General features: G+C 45.5%; 1 protein-coding gene across 1 annotated transcript in view; it reads left to right on the plus strand.

Annotated features, from left to right (window-relative positions):
* LRIG1 (leucine rich repeats and immunoglobulin like domains 1) overlaps window positions 1-24778 on the plus strand; it is a 120525-nt gene that overhangs the window by 24971 nt on the left and 70776 nt on the right. Inside the window, exons 2-3 of the mRNA XM_068559133.1 lie at window positions 14696-14767; window positions 24600-24674. Of these exons, the coding sequence (XP_068415234.1) occupies window positions 14696-14767; window positions 24600-24674 (147 nt within the window). The remainder of the gene's footprint in view (window positions 1-14695; window positions 14768-24599; window positions 24675-24778) is intronic.

The raw sequence follows: 24778 nt of genomic DNA on the forward strand, positions 1-24778 counted from the left end.
TGAGATCCAGGCAGCTTGCCTCTTGCATGAGTGTTATGCCACCGACCTCCTGCTGTTTCGTGCACTGACATTTTGGGGGAGTTGTCCGTCTGGAGGGCCCAGATTAGAAACGAGAGAGAGCATGCTTACAGTAAAGTCTTATCAGGAAACCAGGACTTTTGCTGTCCTGGATTTTCACCTTACTGGAATTGTCTAACTTCTCCGTGTAAGAGGAAAATAATTGCTGGGGTTTGGGTAACACGTGAGCCAGTGGCTAAGCGACCCAGGTAGTGGTGTATCTGCCTTCACACGTAAGCTTTTGAAGTGCTACCTACCCCTAACGGCAACAGAAGCCATCAGTTAAATAAACCAGCTGTTAAGAGGAAGAACAGGAGTGTTTGCACAAACCACCTTTAAATTTTCTGATCCTTGATGAATGTCAGTTGGTTGTGAATTATTAACCTCAGTGTGCGTGAGGAAATACTGGGTGCTTAAGTGTCCTGTATATTTTTATGTAAGAAAAAAATGAAACTGACCACACCCTCAGCTGCTGCCATTTGGTGCTCAGCGCCGGCCTGCTTTCACTCAGCAGGCATATTTAAAGCAGAGGTAGGAATGTTGGCCCCTCGTAGACCACACGTGCGTCGTAGCTCATCACTTGCCATCACACTTTTGCTCAGGAAGGAACGGAAGTGATTTGCAGCCTGTTGGCAGATATAAGTCTGATGATCCTTACTGAGCTGCGTGGAGTGTGCAGATCCTAGTGAGGGGGTTGGTAGGGCTACCCATCTAGCTGGGAAGCATCGTGTGGATGGGATCAGAAAAGTAGACTTAGTGAATCATGGGAAGCTGGCTTGAGAAGTCTTTTCACTCCCCAGCAGCTTTGCAAGAGGGCTTTGAGGCAGGTTCTTTAATTTGTCACCGGAGAGAGAGCCATCTTTCTCCAGTGCCTCAGTTTCGTTGGTGTGAAAGCCTGAAGTCGGCCTGCCCCACAAGGCCACAGCAGCGAGTCTCCTTGGAAGAAGCCAACACAGCCAACAGAGGGAGCTACAGCTCAGCGTCCTTTGCAGGAAGGCGATTTCAGGACTTTGAGTGGTGGGGAGAGACTTGGAGGAATCCATTTGTGAACCTGGTTTCCACGATGCACAGCTCTTTTCAGGGGTCCTAAGGGCCTCCTAACCTTGATATAATGGGCTAGTTCTCTCTTCTGACTTCTACCTGGGAAGGAGGACTGTGTATAGGCCTTTATGTGGGGGGAAGGGGAGGCTAAGGGAGAAAGACTCCTTAAAGGGTGAGAAGGAGGGAGTCTGGGAGAATCGGAGCTGAGCAAAGAGGGCTCTTGAAATAGCACATGGCTTCCCTTTCAGCTGCACGTACCTTTGGGTATCGGTTGCTGGATTAATCCTGCAGTGTAAGTCACACCTAGAAATGCCCGGGTGTGGTTCTGGGGGTTCAGTTCCTTTACTGCAAGGCCTAAGCTTTGTTCATTTCCAGGGCAGAAAACATGCATGCCACGGGGAGGGAGAAAGCAAGCGCTTTGTTTCACTTCCCTCTTCTCTTTATTGTCTCCGGGGCAAGGCCATTTGATATTGGCAGCTCTGAAACACATTGAGCGCTTTATTCTCGAGCTGCTGGGATTATGGCTGACATAGACCGTGGGCCCCGCCGCCAGCCTCCTCTATGGCAGTGGAAGAAAAGAAATTCAAGCTGTAAATGAATCTCTGTTTGGGGGTTTTGTAGTGGCAAATTACCTGAATGAGTGAACTGAAAAAGTGCCCGGTTTCTACCATGGTGAATACCTAGGCCTTAGATAAATATTGACACCAGCAGTGTGGCAGGCCTACCATTTGTCCCATGCCCCTGGGAAGAAAGGATCTTTTCTGAGGCACTTGTGACCTTCTAACCCACCCCGGCGAGTTTGTGCAGGTGCTTTTCTGCAGGAGCTCTCTGGGTCTGAGAGCGTGGGTGGTTTTCTCCCCGTGCTCGGGCAAGAGTAAGCCTCACCGAAGCCAAACCCGCCTCGGCTTATGGATCAGGGCTGGAGTTTGCCACAGGTGAACGGAGTTGCCAGCACAGTTTTGCAGAGTCATGCTTGTGTGGCTGTGCAGACCCGACCTGGGATGGGAGCACCTTTTATTTGCTGTGACAGTCTTCCAGTGGGAGGGAGTGAGGAGATAGGAAAGCCAGTCTGCAGAGTCTGTCCTGGAGGACAGATTGGGTCTCATCACTGAATGCCTTAATTGCACAAACTCTGCCACACTCCAAACTGTACTTTGTTTGATTCCCTGTATCTCAGTGCGTAGAACCCAACTGGCTTGTAACTGAAGAGGGTTTCGGATGCCAGTTTTGTTAGTGTGAAGTCTGCAGGAGCAAGTCAGCTTCTCCCCACCAGAGTGATGGAGTCGGTTGACCAGGGCAAGTTGAGCAGAGACCGTGACCAGTTCGAATTGGATTACATCACCTTTAAAAAGGAGTGATGATGGAAGCTGGGTGTGTGTGCGTGTATGTGTATGTGTGTGTTCAACAGGTAACAAGTGTTAGGCAAAGAAGTGCTGGCTGTTCCTAGGGCAGCTGCCTCTCTGCAGCTGATGTCAGGGAGGTCTGGGTTTGGTAGGACCATGGGCCTTTGATTTCCTGCTGAGATGGGAATTGAATGGCTTTTGTCTCCCTAGCACTCACAGAGGTCCACATGGTGTTTCTGAGGTCTCTCCAGCCTGTAACTGGGACTCCAAAGGGAGTTACTTGTGAATGACTTTTGGTAGAGCTTTTAATTGATTTTGCTGGTGATTTACTTTAAAAACGGACTCACATCTTGTAGATACCAGTGGTCATTATTTGGTTGAGGTATAATTTAGCGGAATGTACTGTTAGGATCCAACCTTTAAGACACATCTTTGGGAGTAAATGACCTGGAACTACAAACTCTCAAGAGGCAGGGTGGTGGCGGGGAGGGTGTGGCTGTGAGGAGCTAGGTGTTAGGATGCCCTGGGCCCCTGCGAATGTTGATGGACCACATGGAAAGCAACCTTTTTAGAAGTTTTGATGAATGATTAAAAAAAAGAAGAAGCAACAAAAGTGTATGCAGCTCCATCATTTTCACCACCAGTTTTCCATTCGACATAGTAAAAGTTTAGTATGTCCCGGGTGCAGGTCACAGGCGTCATCTGATGCTTTGTGTCTGTAATTTCAGTGAAAAGGAAGGCCCTGTATTGCAACAGCAGAAAGCACTCTGTGCCAAAGCTGTGCTGAAGTACCACCTGGCTGTCCCACCTTGACTTACTTAGCATCTACTCGGCCGTTTCAACAACCAAAACCAGAGAAGTCACCATGGCCTCAGGACAACGATGTGGATGGGCTTTTAATTTTATGGTGTTTTCGTGACGTGTGAGCATCATAGAAAGAAAAATTTTGGTTTCAGCTGAGCATTTGATGACACACATAAACTTTAAAAAGCCCAGTGGAAAACTTGACAGAACAAGATCCCAAGTCTATAAGCTAGCTAATAAAGTCAGCACCTTCACTGTTAGACAGGAGGCTGACCTTTCCAAACTGCGTTTTCTTTAAAATACTTAGCTCAAGTCCCTTGCATGCCTCCCTGTAATACAGCTGATGTGTTCTCGAAAAATTGTGGGTAAATTCAGTTTTTGAATTTGGCAGACTTCATATCAGGGATCTGTTCTCTGTATTTGAGTCATCTTCATTTTTAGGTTGGGAGGTAGCTGGGAAAAAAGATGGGAGGATAAACCGAGAAGATAATATTTGACTGTTTGAAACCTAGAAAAAGGTATAGAAAACCAAGAAGAGAATGTTCGGTGATACTTGTGGGAACCTTGCACTTAATCTGCTTGTAATGCAGAGTATCGCGGTAAATGCAAGTAAACCTAGATTTTTATGTTAGCTTTGTAGATGGTGGGTGCTTGGGCTTTGCACAGGCACAGAGAGATGCCTGAGACGTTAGTGAATGCTGGGTGTGATTTCAGTTGGAAAAATAAAAGATGCATGTAAATTCCAATGGAAGCTGATAGGGCATTCCAGAGCACACCCCTAGGAACTTCTGGCTTTTCAGAAAGGGTTTTCCTTATGAGCAGCTCTATTCTGGGAAGGTAGTTATGCCCACTTAGGTCATTTGTCCCTTAAAATTTTTTGTGTGGGAGTGGGAAAGAGATGATGATAAAACTAAGGTAAACTGTTACTTGTAGAGATGTATTTGCTTTTAAAAAAAGTCTTTCATTTCCTTCTTCCTCCCCTTTAAGGGGGACAATTAGTAGGCAAATTATCATATATTGCCCTTTTGTAACCCAAAAGTATATTTGCCTAAAATCACTCTTCTAAATACTTTTTTTAAACAACATCAACAAACTCTGATCATCACATGTGCAAAGTTTAATTTTCATCTTTTGGCGTACATTTCTGTTACGTGAGGTTTGTGTACTACTATTTTTTGTTGATTGGATTACGTTAGAGAGTGAATTTTAAGAAATGAGGGTTACAAAAGCATAGAATGAATGCCTTAATCCTTTCCTGGTTCTAGGAAACATCTAAACAAGAGTGTTTAGAATGGCGTGTAATGACTCAGATGGTGGGAAGGGGTTTTTTTGTTTGTTTGTTTGTTTGTTCTTAATATTTCAGTGTGTGTCTCTTGTACTCAGGGGAAGTAATCCATTATTGGAGGTTTCATTTCTGAAGAATCTTGAGTCACTGATATAGAATTTCTTTATCCCTTTATCCCAATGAAATCCTCAGTTGTAACTTCTGCCAGCAAGACAGGCTCAGAATCTGGCCACCCTGTTCTTGCAACAGGAGTGCTTTTTATGGGGCCATGTTAAAATAGTTATTTCCCTCTCTGACGGTCACATTGCTCTCAGGGCCCTTAGGTGGGGGCATGAAGTGTGGGCAGTCACTCAGTGTTCAGTGGAGAAGCATTTCAGTGTGTTGGAAAAGGAAATTGATCACAGTATCACTTACGGTTGGTGGTTATGCCAACATTGACACAGTTAAATTCTGTTGCGTGACGCATTCAGTCAGAGAACGGTTCCTAAGGTGTTAGTAGTTTGCATCTTGCGTAGGTCAACCCAAAGTTAATGAATTTCAGATCCCCATCACGGTTTTACTAAACACCCTGTATTTTGCAGTGGTTGGTTCCATTGGAAAATAATGTCCTCAAAGTGGATATTTGTAGGGACAGAGGGGTACAGGTGGAGGTGTTAGGACAGGAAGACAGTAATCTGTGACCAGAGGGGCACTGGTGGACTCTACAAAGCACTTGACAAACCAAGGATTCCAAATTTATCCACTGGATTAATGTGTCCCTCACTTCCTGTCCCGTTTGCCCGACTTGTTTTAACTACAACAGAAGCAAGAGCCTCCGTTTCCTGCCTCAGTAGAGCATGGTTTTCATTTAGGAAAATCCTCCTCCATTTTTTTTTTAACTGAAGACACTCCAGCCTCTAAGTGTGTCGCTGGAGGTGAGCACGCGTTCTTGGCGCACGTCTGTCCCCTTTGGGTCCTGATTGATGAGCCCTCTTCTCTCACTGGAGCCCCTAGTGCCTTAGGACAAGGAGAGGTTGGTAAGGGTGGGAGCGCCTGCATCTGAGGCATCACCACCCTCTGCTGTGCGGAGTGGCTGGGCTTGAGGAGGGAAGGATTCAGCTGCGTGCGGGATGGTGCCGGGCAAGGGGCTGATGACTTTGGAAAGCCCTAGAGAGCTTATGGACTGTCTGAAAGGGCGAATTGGTGATCCCTCTTCAGAGGTGATAAAGTAGAGAGTAGGTGACCAGACTCCTGTCTCCTCGCCTCCCCCTCCCCATTTCCAAGTCTCTGCAAAGCCACTTCTCTAATAGCAAAGCCAAATGATGGCTGTAGGTGCCTCTTCCCTGTTGGGGTGGTCCTGGGGGGCGGTCTCTTTGTGACAAGTGTGTGGGAGGCTCAGCCTGTGGCCAGCAGCTATTCTCTGCCTAAATTCTCTTTGTTTGTAAGGTACCCCCCCCCCCAAACTGCAGAGCTGCGGGCGCCGCAGCGGCTGGAGTACCTCTGCTTAATGAAGTTAATTAATCTTTAAGGGTCCGTGATGCACAGACCATATTTAATGAATGACTGTGGTGGGAAATTTGTGGGCTTCTCCCTCGTACATCCTCCACAATCAAACATGAGACTGCTTAAGTAAGAAAGCCTTATCATATCCAGTTACTTTGTCTCTCTTTAGCCAAACTAAGATTTGGGCAGGAAAAACAGATCCGAAGGTCTCCTGTTTTAAGGGCTGTTGTGGAAAGCAAAGGCTGATTACTTTCAGTGGTGGTGGGCCTCTTGAGTGTTTGGCTCAAAACTTGAAGTCGATGAACAAGGAGATATTCTGTTCCTGTGGGGATCAGCTTTAATGACCCTGTAGATTAACGTTCATGGTGGACCTGGCGCTGGGGTTTGCTAAGGTTTGTATAACCCTTGACTTAACTGCCTGCTAGGTTGTATATCTGACAACGTGGGGCTACTCTTCGCGACTTTACCCTAAAACAATTCCTGTCTTGCCCCTCTCCTTTCTAGGAGGTCCTGACTTGGCTTTGTTTTGTTTTTTTTTGTTTTTTGTTTTTTTAAGATTCATGCCTTCCATGCCTTATTGTACCGTTCTGGCCTTGTTTCCTGAAACACTTCCTTAAAAACCATGCTGTTCTTCTACTGTTCTTCCAGGCTTAGCTAAGGTCTTGCGTTTTCTGATAATCCTTCCTCATCGCAGTTGATCTTCCCTGCTCTGCACATCACCTGGACTCAGTGGTATCCACACCAGGAGGACAAACTCAGATGCTTGCAGGGCCAGGGAGATACTGCAAATGAGTGAAGAGGTCCTGGGGGAGACAGTAGGAGTGGTGTGAGGTCTGTGGTCAGCCGGGGTCCTTGCTAATAAATAAATATAGCTGATTGTGCTGTCAGCGTGCTGGCCCCGTGATGACAGGCATACCACATTCTATTGCATTTCGCTTTATTGCATTTTTTTACAAATCGAAGGTTTGTGGCAACCCTGCATCGAAGTCTGTTGGCGCCATTTTTCTAACAGCATTATTTTATAATTAAGGTATGTACATTCTTCTTTTGGACGTAATGCTGTTGCACACTTATGGATTACAGTATAGTGTAAAGACATAATTTTGTATGCCCTGGAAAACCAGAAAATTCATCCGATTTGCTGTATTGCGATATTCGCTTTATTGCGGTGGTCTGGGAACCGAAGCCACGGTATCTCTGAGGTATGCCTGTGATTTCAAGAGAAGCTGAAACTTTTTATTTTTTGCTAAAAATTTTAGGTTTCTCCAAACACTATTCACTCAGAAAGAAATTTCCCTGCAACCCACCTTTGGCCCAAGAGCTGCCAGTTTGCATCTCCTGGTCCATCATTCCCAAGATGCTTGCCCTGTCAGAGCCTTTGGCTGCAATTATTTGGTCCAGAGACTTATCTGACCAGTAGGTTGTAAACTCCTTAAGGTCAAGGACTAGATCTTATCCTGATCTGTATTAGAATTTAACCTAAGTGCATTACAGATTGTAGACAAACACTCAGTAAATATTTGTCAAATTTGACATGTGCTGGGTGCTGTAGGACAAAGACTTAAACCTGCATTCAAATCAACCACAGGCCCAGGTGAGATGTGTGAGATATTAAGGCAGAGAAGCACATTTAAGACTGGCGGGATTACAGAGGCACACGTGGCTGACTTCTCTCAAATAATGTCTTAAGCATCAGAATTCAGAGACCCACACCAATTTCTAAAGCCGATTTTAAGGAGTGACTGACTCTGGGGTTTGTATAATGGCTAGTGTGTATTATTTCTTCATTTGAGTTGCTTGTAAGCCTCATTTGCATAGAGAATTATCTGTGTAACATTTTCAAAAATCGGAATAACTGTGACTCATTAATGACTTTGTTCAATGTTAGTGACCAAAAGCTCTGAAGGTGAGCTGTACATATTGAGTTGCTATCAAGTGATTTTACATTTGATTATTTGCTGAATGTGTTTCTTTTTCCGAGCCTCAGTTTAGGCAATATATGGTTGAACAGCTTACTGAAGAAAGACAAGTACAGAACTACCTTCTGAGTGGGAATTCTTGGGTGACGATGTCAGAGGAGTGATTCCAGTTTAAGATACAGTTTTATCATTCTCAGTATAAGCCTTTAATGTGTATGAATAGGCCATTCAGTTGTGGCTTTTGGTTAATGAGGGGAAAAAGCATTGCAACAGAAAAAAGATAAGGACATCTGATATCCTAGATTTAAAAAGAAATCTCTTCTCGTAAAACCTTATAATGTGGGCCTAGGGAACACAGTGTGGTGATTTCATTGGAACTTGATGTGTAATTCCTCAGAAGGTAAAAATGCAGCAGAAACAGCCTTAAAAGCTTAAGGGATTAAATAACTTTAACAAGTCGCATGCTCTTCCTCATTCACACCCCTTGAAATTTGAAAGGACCAATCACTTTTTCCCAGCTAGACCTAAGCTGGTGACTCCTTTTTTAATGGATGACCAACAGCACAGCGTGAGGTCAAGTAGAGACGTACAGATGAAGCCCACAGTTTCCCGAGAAAGAAGAGGTTCCCAAGCTAGTCCTGTGTGCCCCATGTGCTCAGCAGTTGGATCATTGGATTGCTTCACACTTTTCTTTCCGGCTGTATTCTTCACTTTAGCCAACATCTGAGAGGTAAAACATGCAAAGTCCTGTGCCGTTCAGGAGCCCAGACGGGGCTGAGTACTGGGAAATCGACGGGCCTGAAAACCAAACTGAATGGGAAAACTTCCTTCCCCAGGGAATGCCTGTCACAGATGTGGGACCAGTTCCTTCCACTTTGAATTATTATTCTTATTAAAGTTGAAAAATACAGCCATGCGTTGCACCTTCCTTCCCCTTGAGAGGTTTGGCCTGTACGGTCAGTGGTCTGTGAGCGGTGCCTGTTTTTGAGGATGAAACGCTAACGACTTTGTCTAATGACAGTGGGGTTATTTGCTCACCACAGCTTACTCAGAAGTAAACGGAACTTTTTATCCCTCAACTGCCAAGGAATCAATGAATTATTGTTTGCCAGCTTTGAATGGTGTTTGCCAAGTTTGTAATATGTGGTTCTGGTTGTAATCCAGGAAGATGCTGGTCAGATTATGTAAATACTGATTAAGCCTATAGAATTACGTTCAGAGGGCATTTCTTTTTTATAAGAGCGTCTTCCTTGTGGATCGAGTTTTCAAAGCCCTCTCCTCTGTTGGAATTGGTTAAGAACTGTGTGTGCCTAGAGGATGTAGGCTGAGATCCGTGCCGCTCCGCCACCACGTTTTTAACAAAGCTCTTGAATTACTGAGAGATTCAAATTTATTTTTTATTTTATTTTAAAAAAATTTTTTGTTGTAGTATAATTGATGTACAGTGTTGTGCGTTAGTTTCAGGTGTACAGCAAAGTGAATCAGTTATACATATACATATATTCACTCTTTTTTAGATTCTTTTCCCACATAGGCCATTACAGAGTATTGAGAGTTTCCTGTGCTATACAGTAGGTCCTTATTAGTTATCTATTTTATATGTAGTAATGTGTATATGTCAATCCCAATCTCCCAAATTATCCCTCCCCACCCCCTTACCCCGGTAACCATAAGTTTGTTTTCTACATCTGTAACTCTATACCTGTTCTGTAATTTTTCACAGAATTAGAACAAAAAAATTTTACAATTTGTATGGAAACACAAAAGATCCCGAATAGCCAGAGCAATCTTGAGAAAGAAAAACGGAGCTGGAGGAATCAGGCTCCCTGACTTGAGACTGTACTATAAAGCTACAGTCATCAAATTTATTTTTAAAGTCCAAGTTTCTTCCCTACGTGCTGTTTCACTTTAAATATTTGTTGATTACTTTATGATTTAGACGTATTTGTTGATTACTCCATTCTTTAGATTAATAGAAATTTCAGGGATGATGGACATGTCCTCTCCCTGCATTGTGCAGTCAAGACAGTAGCCGCTAGCCGCAGGTGGTTGGACGTTTGGACAATGGCTAGTGCCACCAAGACACTGAATTCTTAATTTTCTGTAATCTTCATTAAAGTATAAATGTCAGTAGTCACACGGCTAGTGGCTGCTGAAGTGGAGAGCACAGGTTTACAGAACACTGGGGATTTCTCAGCTATTTGAACCCTTAGCTCTTCTCATTCTGTGGGATCAGGGTAGGGGGTCTGGCCAGGAAAAAGGCTCAGCAAGCAGATTACTGTCGTGCACTGTTGAACCCTTTGCTTTTCAGCCGCAGATAAAACCTGGCTAAAACTTGAGCTGGTCTCTGCCGAGAGGCCTCTTGTGTGTTGGGCAAATGGTGGGCCGGACAGTCATCTCTCAGCACATTAGCAGAAAGGATATCTGCAGCCGGGCTCCATTGTTCGAAGATCTGCGCAGCCTTTGTGCCAAGAACAAGGGAAATGTATGTTATGACAATGGCTGACAAACTGTTTAATGAAAGCTGCAATTGGCAGTAACTAAATTCCCTGAGGTTTCTTGCCCCTCTGCTTTGCTCCTGAAAGGTGCAGAAATGCTTTTGACAGCATCTGTCCTGCTGACAGATGAATTGTTTTGACAGGAGAATCTGAAACCTTCAACTGAAGACACACTCAGATGTTGGGCCTGGTAAGGGGCGATCGTGTCTGTAGAAATAAGTGAGATGCTTTTGACTGGTGTGCATGTCAGCTGCCACCTGAAAGAAAGGCCTCGTTAAAGGTTTTTCGCTGATTTAACTCTTGGATTGTTCTTCAGACCTGAGATGAGAATTCATACCCCTCTCTCCACAGTTCTTGGGCCGAGTAGATGGATGTCCTTAATCGTTGAGAAATGAATGTTGTCAGGAAGCATGGCAGTCAAAGGTTTTTTGTGGTTTTTTTTTAAAACTTTATTATACTGGAAAAAAAAAACCCACCAATGTTCATAGCAGCATGATTCACGATAGCCAAAAGATGGAAACGAGCCAACTGTCCATCAGCTGTTAAGGGGATAAACAAAACGTGAGTGAGATATATACGTACCTGCATGCAATGGAATAATGGAATGCTGTTCAGCCACAAAAAGGAACATGAAATTCTGACACATGCTACAACGTGGACACACCTTGAGGACACTGTGCTGAGTGAAATAAGCCAGACACAAAAGGTCGTATATTGTATGGCTCCACTTATATGAAGTACCTAGCCAAGTCAAATTCATACAGACACCATGTAGAGTGGAGATGGCCAGCCCGGGGGGGAGGGGAGAATGGGAAGTTAGTGCTTCATGGGTGTTGCATTTCAGTTGGAAAAGATGCAAAAAAAGTTCTAGTGAGGAATGGATGGTGGTGATGGTTGCACAACAATGAGAATATACTTAATGCCCCCGAACCGTACATTTAAAGATGGTCAAGATGGTACGTTTTATGTTATATATATTTTACCACAATTAAAAAATAATTATGCTGGGAGGCGTGCCTCCCGGAAATGAGCAAACAAGAAAATGTCTGAGGATTTTACTTCAGATTGTATTTATTTGTCAGGGAGAATAAATATTTTCCCCATTTCCTGATAAAGCAGTTGATGATCAGCAGCTTGTACCAGGATTTATTTCTCAAGACTAAAAAGCTAGGCAGCTCTGTGTCCAGAAGCAGAGCTGTTCCAAGGGACCTGAGCCTCAGCCACTGTCTTCTCTGTGTGTTGCTGATAGGCACTCGAGAGGATAATTACTCTTAGAGCCAGTCTGCAGACACTCAGTTGTTGATATATGGCTTTTCTAGTTCATTGAAAGTCAAAAAGTCACCGCATCCAGGCAGACCCAGTGAGTGCTTAAAATTTCCACTTACAAGTATTTAAAGCTTTGTTGCTACTTACTACAATCTCCATGTTAAGTCCTGATACTGGCTGGTTTCTTGATAAAACTAGCTTATGGAAGCCCCCTTTCTCAAGCTGCCTTATCTAAAAAACAGAATTTGTGTAGCATTTTTGAAACTTAAATAAATTGTGTATGCTCTTTAAGGGAAAGATGGACCAAGGGGTGTTGTGGTTTAAAGTGGTTTTATTCTTTTTTTTCCTTTATCTTTTTATTTTATTTTATTTATTTATTTATGGCTGCGTTGGGTCTTTGTTGTTGAGCGCGGGCTTTCTCTAGTTGTGGCTAGCGAGGGCTACTCTTTGTTGCGGTGCGCGGGCTTCTCATTACAGTGGCTTCTCTTTGTTGCAGCGCATGGGCTCTAGGCGCATGGGCTTCAGTAGTTCTGACATGCAGACTCAGTAGTTATGGCTTGCGGGCTCTAGAGTGCAGGCTCAGTAGTTGCGGCGCATGGGCTTAGTTGCTCCGTGGCATGTGGGATCTTCCCGGACCAGGGCTCGAACCCCTGCCCCTGCGTTGGCAGGAAGATTCTTAACCTCTGTGCCACCAGGGAAGTCCGAAAGTGGTTTTATTCTAATACTGAGTTGCTGAAGGATGTGGACCCTCCTGGGGTGGGAATTGAGGGAAGTGATTTCATTCCAGATCATTCAAAACGGAGCCACCAGGAATTGCTTGGGTCCTGGATCCTGTGAGCCCCAGCTCCAGCCCTGGCCACGTATAACAAGCCAGAAATAAGTTATTCATTTTGAACCTAGATCAGAGCTTGAAAAACAGTGGTTCTCAGGCTAAATATGGTCTGCAGATTTATATATATACTTAAAGAATTGAAAAGATTTCACATAAAAATTCAGAGATTGAGCCTCTCTTGGAAATGAAGGAGACTGGTCTATACCACCCTTGTTTCTGGAAATAGGAGCAAATGCCCCTTTTAGGTGGAGGGCGGGTGAGTGGGCACTGCTGTGTCAACCTCTTTCCACACCTGGCAGGTGACCACCCGCATTACTTGCTTGCCCTTCCTACTCTTGCCTTTGTGGTTTCTGAGTCTTTCTCTCATGCTTCCTTTAGCTCAACAACTCTCATTACCTATGATGATATAAATGTCACAGTCATTATAAACTCACAGTATCTGTAGACCCAGAAACAAGATTTCCACCCGCCTTTGTCATGATAATATGCTCACCATAGAAGAAAATTTCAGTCTTTTCAGTCCTTTTTGTGACGTGAGAGAATTCTCTCCATTTGTGGATTTTCTGTTCCAAGTCTAACCTGCTGATTTCTAAGTATCCCATTGTAAATACTCCTAAGAGCAGACAAGCTCACACTTGACTTCAATAGGTAGTTTAAAAATTACCACCTTCAATTTTTATGGTATCATAATCCTTGGACAAACTGCTTTTAATTCAGGCTGTGCCCTGAACACAGATGTGCCATTAATTTCAAGGGTAGTTTGACTTTTATTTAGATGAATGTCTTGAGTTGACAGTGAAATGGCTGTCAGCTCTGGCCTAGTATTGATTGGACTGTCTCTGGAGGAAGCTTCAAAGAAAGTTGGCACTTAATGTGATGCTGGGCCCCTTAAGAGACAGACTCTAAACTCATGATTCGCGGTACTTGTTAATTGTCAGTAATGGCGATGGAATTAATAGCTGAGATGAAAAATGTTAGCCAGCCCCTTCGGCCTACACAGGACTAGGTGTATTTTAGTGGCAGGGGGCAGGGCACAGGGCACAGTTAAGAAGTCAGGGCCCATGTGGTCCACATCTCTGTGGACTCTGTTCCTGGAAGATTAAGCTGGTCTAGGGTTAAGGGTGTGATCTGGGAAGCTCAGCCGATCAAACATTGCCCCACTTGGTCCTTGTCTTCCTCTGAGGAAGGGGTTGGGGATGAAGGGGAGAGAGATGTAGTTCTGAATAATTGTGATGGGTGCTATCATCTTGAGGAGGCTGCTGGCACGTGAGGCTTTGGTTCACACCGATGTTTCCCCATGACACTGCTCCTCTCTCCTGTGCGCTTATCACTCGAAATATTTATTCATTGATGGTAGGAATGCTGTGTTCCTATCAACCTTATGATCAGGGTTGTACATTGCTCACTTCTTAAACAGTCCTTTCAACTTGGAGTATGCATCTGAGCGATTTTTCATCTTAAGTTCTTGTTTAGACCAAGGTCTCTCGACCTCTGTATGTTAGCGTTGACACTCAGGGCTGGATAATCATCTGTTGTTAAGGGCTGTGCTGTGCATTGTAGGATGTTAAGCAGCACCCGTGTCCTCTACCCACCAGATGCCAGTAGCACACCCCGTCCACCTTCCCTGCAGTCGTGACAACCAGAAATGTCTCCAGACTTTGCCAAGTGTCATCCCTGGTTGAGGACCACGGATTTTTAGCCAAAGAAAGATCAGTCTCCAGCCCTTCTTTCCCTTTACTACTTCTTGATAGTGTTTGATGCCTTAGTAAAACATTGATTTTAAAAAATGCCATTTAGAATAGCCTTGGACTTGATATGGTACAAAGCATTTGGACCAGCATGCTCTAGTGTAAAGTAGGAGGACTAGCTTCCCTCAGAATTTCTTTATAAAGTTGTGAAGTGGCAAAATGGTATTGATTGAAATCCATTTGGATTTAGCCAGCCTCAAGTGAATTGAGATTTTCACAGTGGCTTGTTTATGGATCCAAGTGGGGACGAGGTATAGCTGTAAATCTCATTATCAATAAGATTACTTAAAATAGGGTGTGAGATACGGGCAGTTATGAGGGAGAGGGATGATTTTTTGGGGGGGAGGGATGGGTAGACGATTCCTGAATTTGGGGGTATTGATTGAATTTTTTGTTTGTTTTTTGCTCTCCTTTTACCAGAAACCTGAGTTACAGCAAACTTTCTGAGATTGATCCTGCTGGTTTTGAGGACTTGCCGAATCTACAAGAAGTGTGAGTGCTTTTCCCCAAACTTCTGGGGGTTGGGGGGACGGAGAGCTCCTTGGAAAGACTCTCTCTTATGGCAGCGTCGCTCTCTTCCCTGGATGAGCAGTCTGAACTTGTTAGAAGGAGCATCTGCTAGGGACTGTCGGGGACAAGCTGTCCTGCTTAGTTAGTGCTCCTTCACTGAAGCCCCTCTCTTTCCTGGGCAGTCCAGCAGGTGTGGAGTTACTGGAAATCACAAGTCCATGGTGGGTGTATAGGCTTGTGGGAAGCCTGGTGGACCAGCTGGGTTAACACCCCTGGCCGGTACTTCCCCCAGTTCCCAGGGCGCTAGAGCAGCCTGCTTTGCAGGGACATATGCGCCAGCCCACCCCTTCTGTTTCCCAGGAAACCAAGGTATAGAGGAATAGATAGTAAGGTAGACTTTTCTCTTCCCATCTCCAAAGAGAACTAGACATTACTGCCTTTGGAACTCTAGGCTTGCTGCCTCTTGCAGTGTCCTTTAAATCAGGCCTCAATCTTTTCTCCTTCTCCTTCTCTTCCTCTTCCTCCTCTTCCTCCTCCTCCTTCACTTCCTCTTCCTCCTCCACTTCCTCCTCCTCTTCCTCCTCCTCCTCCTCTTCCTCCTCCTCTTCCTCCTCCTCTTCCTCTTCCTCTTCTTCCTCCTCCTCCTCTTCCTCTTCTTCCTCCTCCTCTTCCCTTCCTCTTCCTCCTCTTCCTCTTCTTCCTCCTCCTCTTCCTCTTCTTCCTCCTCCTCTTCCTCCTCTTCCCCCTCTTCCTCTTCCTCCTCTTCTTCTTCCTCTTCCACCTCTTCCTCCTCTTCCACCTCTTCCTCCTCTTCCTCTTCTTCCTCTTCCTCCTCTTCCTCTTCTTCCTCTTCCTCCTCTTCCTCTTCTTCTTCTTCTTCTTCTTCTTCTTTTTAATGTAAAGAATTCTGCTTTTAACATGGATATTAGGGTTATCAGGATTTTAATTCCACGGGGACTTTAGAGAAAAGCCATGCATACCCACTGCAGAAAATTTGGAAACTGTAGAAATATGTAAAAACAAATGAAAATCACTATAATTATCACCCAGACCTAACCATTGTGAACACTTAGTGAAAAATATACACCTCTACACTTATAATTCTGGAATCAAGCTGTGTTTATATTGTGGTATTATGTCTGTTTTTTTACTTATCCTTACATTTTTGACTATTTTGTCACGTAAATTAAAAGGTTTTTACTATCCCATTTCAATTTTTGTGTAAAACTACTACACATGAATATTCCATAAATCATTCACCCAGTGCTTCTATTGTTAGATATTTTTTAGACATTATTAACTGTTTTACATATTTTACTTATTATATGTAACTGATAAAAGTCCTTGTTTATTATTCTTTGATTCCATTGTTGATGATTTATCTAAAGGAAATTTAATCAGATGGTGCAATTTGTAAAATACTTGCATTCCCTACTGCCGTCTCCAAATTCTCCAAGATGGCGTTTATGATTTCCATGTCTGTTTAAAAAAGGTTTCAACTTCCAAAGTTAAAGGAAGATCAGAGTTGGAAGGGGCCCTTGGAAATACTTTGTTCAGGATCATTATTTTCCCATAGGGTCAACAGACCAGTGGTCAGGGCAGGGAAGTTTGGAGTGGGTTATTATGTTAGTTTGCCAAAAAGACCACAGACTGGGTGACTTCAAGAACGGAAACTTATTTTCTCACAGTTTTGGAGGCTGGAAGTTCAAGAGCAAGGTCCTGGCAGGGTTGGTTTCCTCTGCAGCCACCTTCTTGCCGCCTCTTCATGTGGCCTTTCCTTTATATGTGCACTTCTCTGGTGCCTCTTGTGTGTGTCCAAATGTCCTCTTCTTAAAAGGGCACCAGCTATATTGGATTAGGACCCATCCATATGACCTCTTTCAAGACCCTTTCTCCAAATGCAGTCACATTCTGAGGTACTGAGGGCTAGGACTTCAACATATGAATCTTGAGGGAATACAGTTCAGCCCACATCACAGCCACCCAAGGTGATAAACGCAGTCCATCAAGGAACCGGTTTGCTTCATAACCCAGTGCTTTCCCCTGATCCAGGCTGCCTTTAACGCTTGTTGTTATGATATTCAACTTCTGCATGTTGAGTCTCAGAGCTTAGTGGTTTCTTTTAGAATTGGACAAAACAAAAATTGAGGTGTTTCTTCTGGCATTATTCAAGCTTTCATTTAACATTTCCTTGAGTACCTACTATGTGCCAGGCACTGCTCTGCTGCTGGGAGCACAGGAGTGAATAAGACAGACATACAGGGCTAGGATTAGGGTTGGCAAATGAGGCATTCGCCTCAGGTGCAGAATTTAAGGGGCCTCTAAAAACTCAGCATTTGAGATAAATGACACCTTAATGCAGTATTTAAAACATCAAAATGAATGCCCAAAAAACCCCATGGTCAACAAGATACAAGAAGTTTCGGTAAAGTCAGGATCAGCTTTACTGACCTTTCCTTTGCCCCAGGCTCCAGTCTGGCTTGACACGGCACTGTTGCCAATCCTATCTTGGTGTGAAAGCTTAGATACTCTGTTCTTAATGAATTTTGTTTTGTGTTCACTTTGATCTTTAAAAAATACTGCATTCAGATATTTTTTATCCTGGCTCCAGAGTTTTTCGGCAGCCCCTTAAATGCTGCTCCCCTTCTCCCCCAATCCTGGCGCTGCAGACAAACCTCGCCTCTCACAGAACTCACGTTAAGATGGGGCACGACATAGGGGTAACAAGGAAACCAGTAGGACTCACTGGTGGTAAGTGTTAAGGGGGGCATAGGACAGGGTCATGGGAGGATTTTCTTCTTTTGTGATTTTGGAGGGGTGATAACGGAGCCAGCGTGCTTAGGATGGTGGTGATCAGATCAAGCACATGTGAATGACGTGGACAGGACAGGCTGCAAATACAGGCCCCCAAGGAAGGAAGAGGACGGAGGGCCATTGTGCCTGGCGTGCGTGAGGGGTGCAGTGTGTGGCCAGCGCCTGGGTCCTGCAGGGCCCTGGGGGTCATGTTAGGTTATGGTTCCAAAATCATTGGCCCTGCCATAAATTTGGGGCACAGTAGATGCTCCCATGAGCCTTTTCTGCATTATTCTGTCTAGTTTTCTTTTTCCATTTGTTCCTTCCCCAGACAGCCTTTCAATTTTCATTTGGTTTGGTTCCCTTGACCTCCGGCTTTTAATCCCCCCTTCTACTTGGTGCTTTTTTGGAACGTTAAACCCCACCCAGATCTAGAACTGAGAGCATCTGACTTGCACCTGTCCTTCATTGGGGATGCTGGTTAGTCTTAAAAATAAATTTCCCGAATCCCAACGGCCACTATAATCACAGCAGCACTGCACTCAAACTTCGGGGAAGACTGCCTCGTTTCATCCTGACACCAATTCTATCTGATTTAAATTCTTTCCTTTACAATTATTTTCTCCACTTTACAAAGGAGGAAATGGAAGCTCGGAGAGGTTAAATAAACCTGTGCAGTGTTGCCTAGTTGGTAAAGCTGAGAGCTGAACTCAAATCTGTTTGATTCCCAGAGCTGTGCATTTAACCCTGAAGCTGCACTGCCCTAAATCCCCATACCCCTCATCTTAACCCACAGCCTTCCACCGAAGATTTTAGAAGGACAGGAAGTCCAGTGTTTATCTCCTGTATCACTCGTCCTGCACCAGTCTTCTCTCTCTAGGTACCGGGTATTTCCTCTTACTCCTCCAGACCCCTTGTCCAAACCCACACCCCCTCCAAGCCCAGCCTCCCTTCTCCCCTCCCAACCTGGCTTTTCTCCCTCCCCTGAGCTCCTGTTGAATTTAGGGACAGGATGAGGCTCCTCAGCCACTCCTCTGCGCTCTCTCTCTGCTGGGTGTACCTTCTCTCCTTTCTCCTGCTAATGCACTCGGGAATGTTGACACACGTAGCTGGCCACCGTGCTAAGCCGTCCACTCCTTATGGTCATTCTACCTTTTTGAGACGGTTGGAGGAGCCGAGGCCTGGGAACCTGGCTGCAGTCGCGCAGCTAGTACATGGGAGAGCTGCGCCTGCAGTCCTCCGTCTAACTCCTGTCCCAAGTTCTCCATGGCAGCACTGCCTTCCTGGGTGTGGCAGCTGTAAAGACAGGGATTGCCCTTTATGGATGCAGTAGGGTGTACTGGGGAAAATGCACATTTGGTAGCAGTCAGACCTGGGTTTGAGTTCTGGTTCTGCCCCTTAGGGGGACTGTGTCCCTGGGCAAGTTACTTACCTCTGTGCCTCTTTTCCCTCTTCTGGAACATGGGCATAATGACGCGTTATCGAATTATAATAATTATTCGTTGGAGCTGATGTCCAGAGCCTTGCCCATGGGGAGGGCTCCCTGTGTGTTATTTCTCTTCTCTTCTGCTACTTTCAGAAGCACACAGCGCACGCCCCTCGCCCCAAGCTCGGTGCCTTGTTAAGAAACAAATCCTTGAGGGCCGATAGGTTGAACCCTTTACCACCGTGACCCCCTCTGGTCCCTGGTGTCACACTGCGGGATGGACGAGACAAATTCCCCGGGGGCCCAGAGCAGTGGAACTTCTCACTGATAAGGATCGGAGCCTTTCCCGAAGGGAATTTTAATACATGACGGAGGCAGAAAGAGGCCGTCAGGAGTGCAGGGTGGGGAGGTGGAGAAGGATATTGAAGAAAAGAAAAAAATCACAGCTGACACACAATTGCTTCTAAATTAACTGGGTCTCCCGGGAGCTGTCAGTTCCCCCTAAACCCTGCACAGCCACTCGAGTCTGGAAAGCTCAGCGCAAGGGGAACCACAGGCTGGCAAAGCAGCGGGCGGCGGTTTAGCAGTGGTTTTATTTTGGAGGCCGGAACCACAGAGCATCACAGGCCAGTGGGAGAGAGAAAGCGAGCCGTCGGAGGCCCCCAGAGGACGTGAGGACCTCGTGCACCTGCTGCCAAGCCACCTGGCCCTCACTGCCCGCAGCTCCTAGGAAAGCCCACCAGGGAGGGCCTCCAGCCAGCGGGCCTGGACGGCGAGGCTCCGCTATTAATAAGAGGGGCTATTTATACCGGCCTCTTTCAAAATTGCACTCAGATCACGTTACTGCTGCCTGGCCCGGGAATGCTTCATGTGGGTGCTGTCGTGTGCTTTCCAGGGCCGTTGACCTAAAATGTTCCTGAAGGCGGCGAGGAAGGCTGAGTGTGCCCTGCCTCCGGGTATTTATGGCTCACCCTCTGGTGTCCCAGGCTTCTGCCCCCCCCCCCCCCCACCGCCCCCGTGTGTGCGGGTGTGCGGTGTGTTTAAGGGCGGGGTGAAATCCCGAGGGGGTGTCGTGTGAGGCACTGCTTTTTGGCTGTGAATTACCACCACCTGTTAAGCATTTACTATATATCTAGCTCTCTCCTAGGCTGTTAGATTTAATTATTTCAGCCATATCCTGCCAAAACGCTATGAAGTTGGTGCTCGTACTTTGCACATACTGGGGAGAAGGAAGCCAAGGCACACAGTGAGGTTAAGTGACATGCCGAAGGCCATTCGATTGGTAGGGGTAGGCTCGGGGTTGAATGGACCCGGGTCTGTCTGATGTAAAAATCTGAACTGTATAATCCCCTCCTAATAACCCCTGCTCTGCTGTGCCGTAACTGGGCCTCAGTTTCTTCTTTTAAGGTGAGGTGATGATGATTTAGTGCCTTCCTTAAAGGGTTGACATGTCATTCAGTGAGACACGGCACATAAAGCCCTCAGCACAGAGCCTGGCACATAGAAAAGCGTTTGCCCTTATTGTTTATAAGTGCTGACTTCAAGTAACTATATCCTATATCATGATATTAAAATAACTGTATCCGGCCAGCTGGTATACACACTATATCATAAGTCTTGCCAAAGTCATTATGTAGTCTGCCTTATTCTCAAGTAGCTGAAAACACTAATAACAGTTATTGATTAAGTGGCCCTGACTCCAAAATAGCGCGCTCCTACCTGCTACTGACGACTTTCTCCTGCTTGAGAAACAAAACAAACTGACTTTCCAACCCCCGGCCCAACTTTGACTGTTATTAATGGCAGCTCCCTTTGTGTTTGGAAACAACCAAACTGCCTCCGAATTGGCGGATCGGCTAAATAAATTATGGTTCATTCATACCCTTCATCCCAGCCGAGGAGCAGTCCACCGCTGGTTAAAAGAATTAGGGAGATTTCCAAGATCTATTACTGAGGGAAAAACTGGTACCGAACCGTCTGTATAACACACAAGCATCTGGGTGAAAGAAAAACACGCGTCCATCCCTAGTAGCCGGCAGCCAGAGGAGGCAGACCAGAGGCCTGGAGGGCAAGGAAGCTGTCTATTTCAATATGTATTCCTGGTGTTCTTTTTTGAAACAGTTTGAAATTTTACTGTGTGCTTATCTCAGCTCTTCAGTATATAAATAAATATGGCCAAAAATGTTTTAAAAACCAGAAAGCGCTATAACTCAGAATGACCTGTGGGTTTGTTTTTCGTTGTTTCTTGATGCCTAATTCGACTGAGGCAGTCATAGTAATGAAAGTCCTCAGAAACATCCTTTTTTAACATTTTGCATCTTGCAAAATGTAAAAACTTCCTATAAACCAAGTCGAGGACGTAAGTGGGAGTTTCAGAGAGAGCTGAGGGGGCCCAGAAGGCTGGGAAAGGCCCACCTCCACATCTGTCCAGGGAGGGCCCCCCCGCCCTCCCCCCCATATCTTTTTCACACCTTTTCCAGCTGCAGGGTTGGGCCACAATTCACGGTCTGACGCTCCTGGAGCACTTCTCGGTCCTGAATCATCAGGAAAAGGTTCAGTTATAGAAGCCAGATATTTTAGAAGGATTTTTAGGGCCTTGGATGGAAGCAAATTTGGGGGAGAGTCCGAAGGGGGGGAAGATTGCACAGCCCGAGATATTCAGAAGATTTCATCAAACACAGTCCTAAATTCCGACAGTGTCTTTACGTGTGGAGAGTGTGCTGAACTTCCCGAGGGCCCTTCCCTGCCCAGCTCTGGCTGTGCTATTTTTGACCAGTCTCTATTTCGGTCTGGCAAGTTGGTCGTGTCTCAGCGCGAGTTGGTCCTCCGTTGCCTTCTGAGGGTAGTGCTCTGGTTTCAACAAGGGACAGAGTGAACCAAGAGAGAGCCAGCAGTGGTGGAGCTGACTTAGATTTACTAGCGGTTCTTTTTAAGTAGAAGTGATCCAGAAGTAAGCTAGCCTTGTAGATCTTCTCCTTTGAGCTCCATCTGACCTTTTCATAAATCCAGCAGCCCTGCTGAGATCAGAGCCTGTGATTTCTGCCTCATCCTGTTGACTCCGGGAGGCTGATCCAGACCTAAAATGTCCTGTTTACCTTCAGCACTGGTCCACGGCACCTGCACACTCTGCCTCCGGCATTTTGGTCAAGATATGAGATATTACGATGATGCCCCTTTTCCTGGTTCATTTATTATTCTGTGAAATTGGGTGGAGCAGTTTGTCATATGTGCAGCAGGGGTGGCCTGAGACCGAGCTCATTCAGCCAGAGTTCCCCTGCAGCGAAGTCCATACTGTTCATTTTGGGTTCAAAATCAAGTCCAATCCTAAGCAACTGCAGTGCAGTTACCATGTCACCCCAAGGGATTATGAGCTTTCTGCCTGCTGGCCTTTTCTCTTGTGGCTCTCCTTTGATTTGCAGTTGTACTTTGTTCGGCTCTTGTCCAGGCCTCTCTCTCTCAGTGTCACCCTGGGGTGGTGACTTAAACTGAAATTTAGAGAACTTACCTGTAAGGTAGGGAACAGTACTAGTACCTGGTAGCGAGGTACTCAGAGTTGTAGCGATGCAGTGACATAATAACTGTAGAGTTGCTGCTGTCGCTATAAATAAGTAGAGGTAATGGTTAAGAACCTGAACTTTGGGGCTAGACACACAGGGCCACTGCCTTTTACTGCTGGTGACCTTGGTCAAATTACTTAACATCTTAGTGATTCAGTTTCCCCATTGGTACAATGGCATTGTTCATGGGGCCTGCCTTGTAGGGCTCTAAAGACGGGTCAGTATACTGAAAGGCTCTTAGAGTCGTGCCTGGCACATAATAAGCCCTCAGTAAGTTAGCTGCTGCTATTATTATTATGACCCCCCCCCCCCAACATCTGTGTTGGAGAGTAAATCTGTAAGAAATGAAGAGTTCTTAAGCAAGCTGCCTTCTTGGCAACAGGCGCCTGACCTTAGTTTTCCTTGCTCTGATAAGATCTGAGGCTCTCTTCTAGTAATATGTGCATTTATGGTACCGTGAAGATTTATTGGTAGAGATTCATACTGATGGAGAGTTTTCAGCGTCCCTGTTCCGAGATAGGAAACGGATCACAGCAGGGGTGGAGAGATAAAAGGTGAAGGAGAAGCAATCTGATTTAGGGGGCAGTCAGATAAGAGACTGTTAAAGTAATTAATTGTCTCCTTCAACACACAAACAAGGGCCCTTTAAGTGGAGAAAGGATTTGCCGCATGATACGGATCTGCTTTCTCTCTGCCAGATGCTTCAGTCATGAAGCTATTGAAACAGACATTCTGTGTCCCTCGGCCCAGTAATTGCCAAGCTTCATCTCTAACTAGCTTTGGCACTGAAGAAGGCAAATGGGATAATTCAAGGCCTTTTCCCTTTTTTTTAAACCCTATTCATTTCTATAAAAGATGGCAGACAACCAGATTATTCTATTCAAGCAAACGCTAGCTGTAAACTTGTATGAATACAGCTGTCATTTCAGTGGCCTTGTCTTCAAACCATAACAAGATGCTCTATGTAAGACATACTCTCTTCAAAAATGAGAATAAGATAACCCAGCTTTATCCTTGATTCTGCATCTCAGATACAGTTTCTTTCCAGCCCGTCACCCGGCAAAAAGCCTGAGCACTGTGCTTTGGCTTTCTTAAGGATTTTTGCGCTCACTTTGCAAGTCTGATTTTGGATTCTCTTCTCAGATTTGGAAACACATGTCCATGTAAGGAGGCCAGATTCCGGAGCCTCTGGGGGCGGACCAGGCGAGCTGTGTTCTGGTTCTCGGGCTTTCCCTTCCATTAAGAGTCACGAACTATGGAAGTACAGATTTAGAATATTCGAGCGGGAAGGGAGCTTGGGAAGCATCTGCGGTCTGAGGAGGATTTTCCAGTTGTCTGCGTGCAAAAGTGTGTGTGTGTATGGATATATTCCTGGGAAGCGTGTCTGGAGACTTGAGCAGAGTTCAGAGAAGCTGGAATCTCAAATAGATGAGAATCTCCAAGTCCAGCTCCTTTGCTGTTGTACAGATGAGGCATTGGAGTAATTGGCCCACGTGTCCCAGCTCCAGGAACCCCACGGGAGTGCGCGAGTCTTTGGCGCTGGGTCCGAGCGCGTTGCCCTTTGGTGAGGGCAGAGCCGTGTCAGGGACGTGTAGAAAACAACCAGGAGGGGGTGGTCTTTCCTCCCCAGATCCTTTTCTGAGTGTTTCAGCCCACAAGGAGCTCTCTCACTGGTGGTCTTGAGGGCGCTGTTGTTCTGCGTCATGCACCTTGGCCTGTGTTCGCAGTTCCTTGTCTGTTAGTCTTGATTTCTGAGCTAGATTGGAAGCTCCTAGAGGACGGGAGACATCCCCTGAGTGTCTATTCACAAACTCTGGGTGTGGTAAATAATTGGCTTTTGTGACCTGGCATAAATTCTCTCCCGTTAACAACTTGCTTTTAAATTCTTTATCTTGTATTCAGCATTACAACATAGCAGTCTTCCCATGGCCAACTCAGCACTGTTGGGTTTTTTTTTTTATTTCCCTTTTATGTCTGTGATTTCTTACTGGTAATTTAAATGATTTAAATGATTCATTTCTTCTTGTTGTCATTACAGGTACCTCAATAACAATGAGTTGACAGCCATACCGTCGCTGGGTGCTGCCTCGTCTCGTATCCTCTCTCTCTTTCTGTAAGTGGTACCATTTGGGGGACCCTGGGCTGTGTGGGGAGGCCGTGGTATCATCTTGCTGACATTTGGTGGCAGGGAAACTCGTGTTCCTGGGCTCACTGGTA

This window comes from Eschrichtius robustus, chromosome 12, assembly GCF_028021215.1.
Source record: "Eschrichtius robustus isolate mEscRob2 chromosome 12, mEscRob2.pri, whole genome shotgun sequence".
Taxonomy (NCBI): Eukaryota; Metazoa; Chordata; class Mammalia; order Artiodactyla; family Eschrichtiidae; genus Eschrichtius; species Eschrichtius robustus.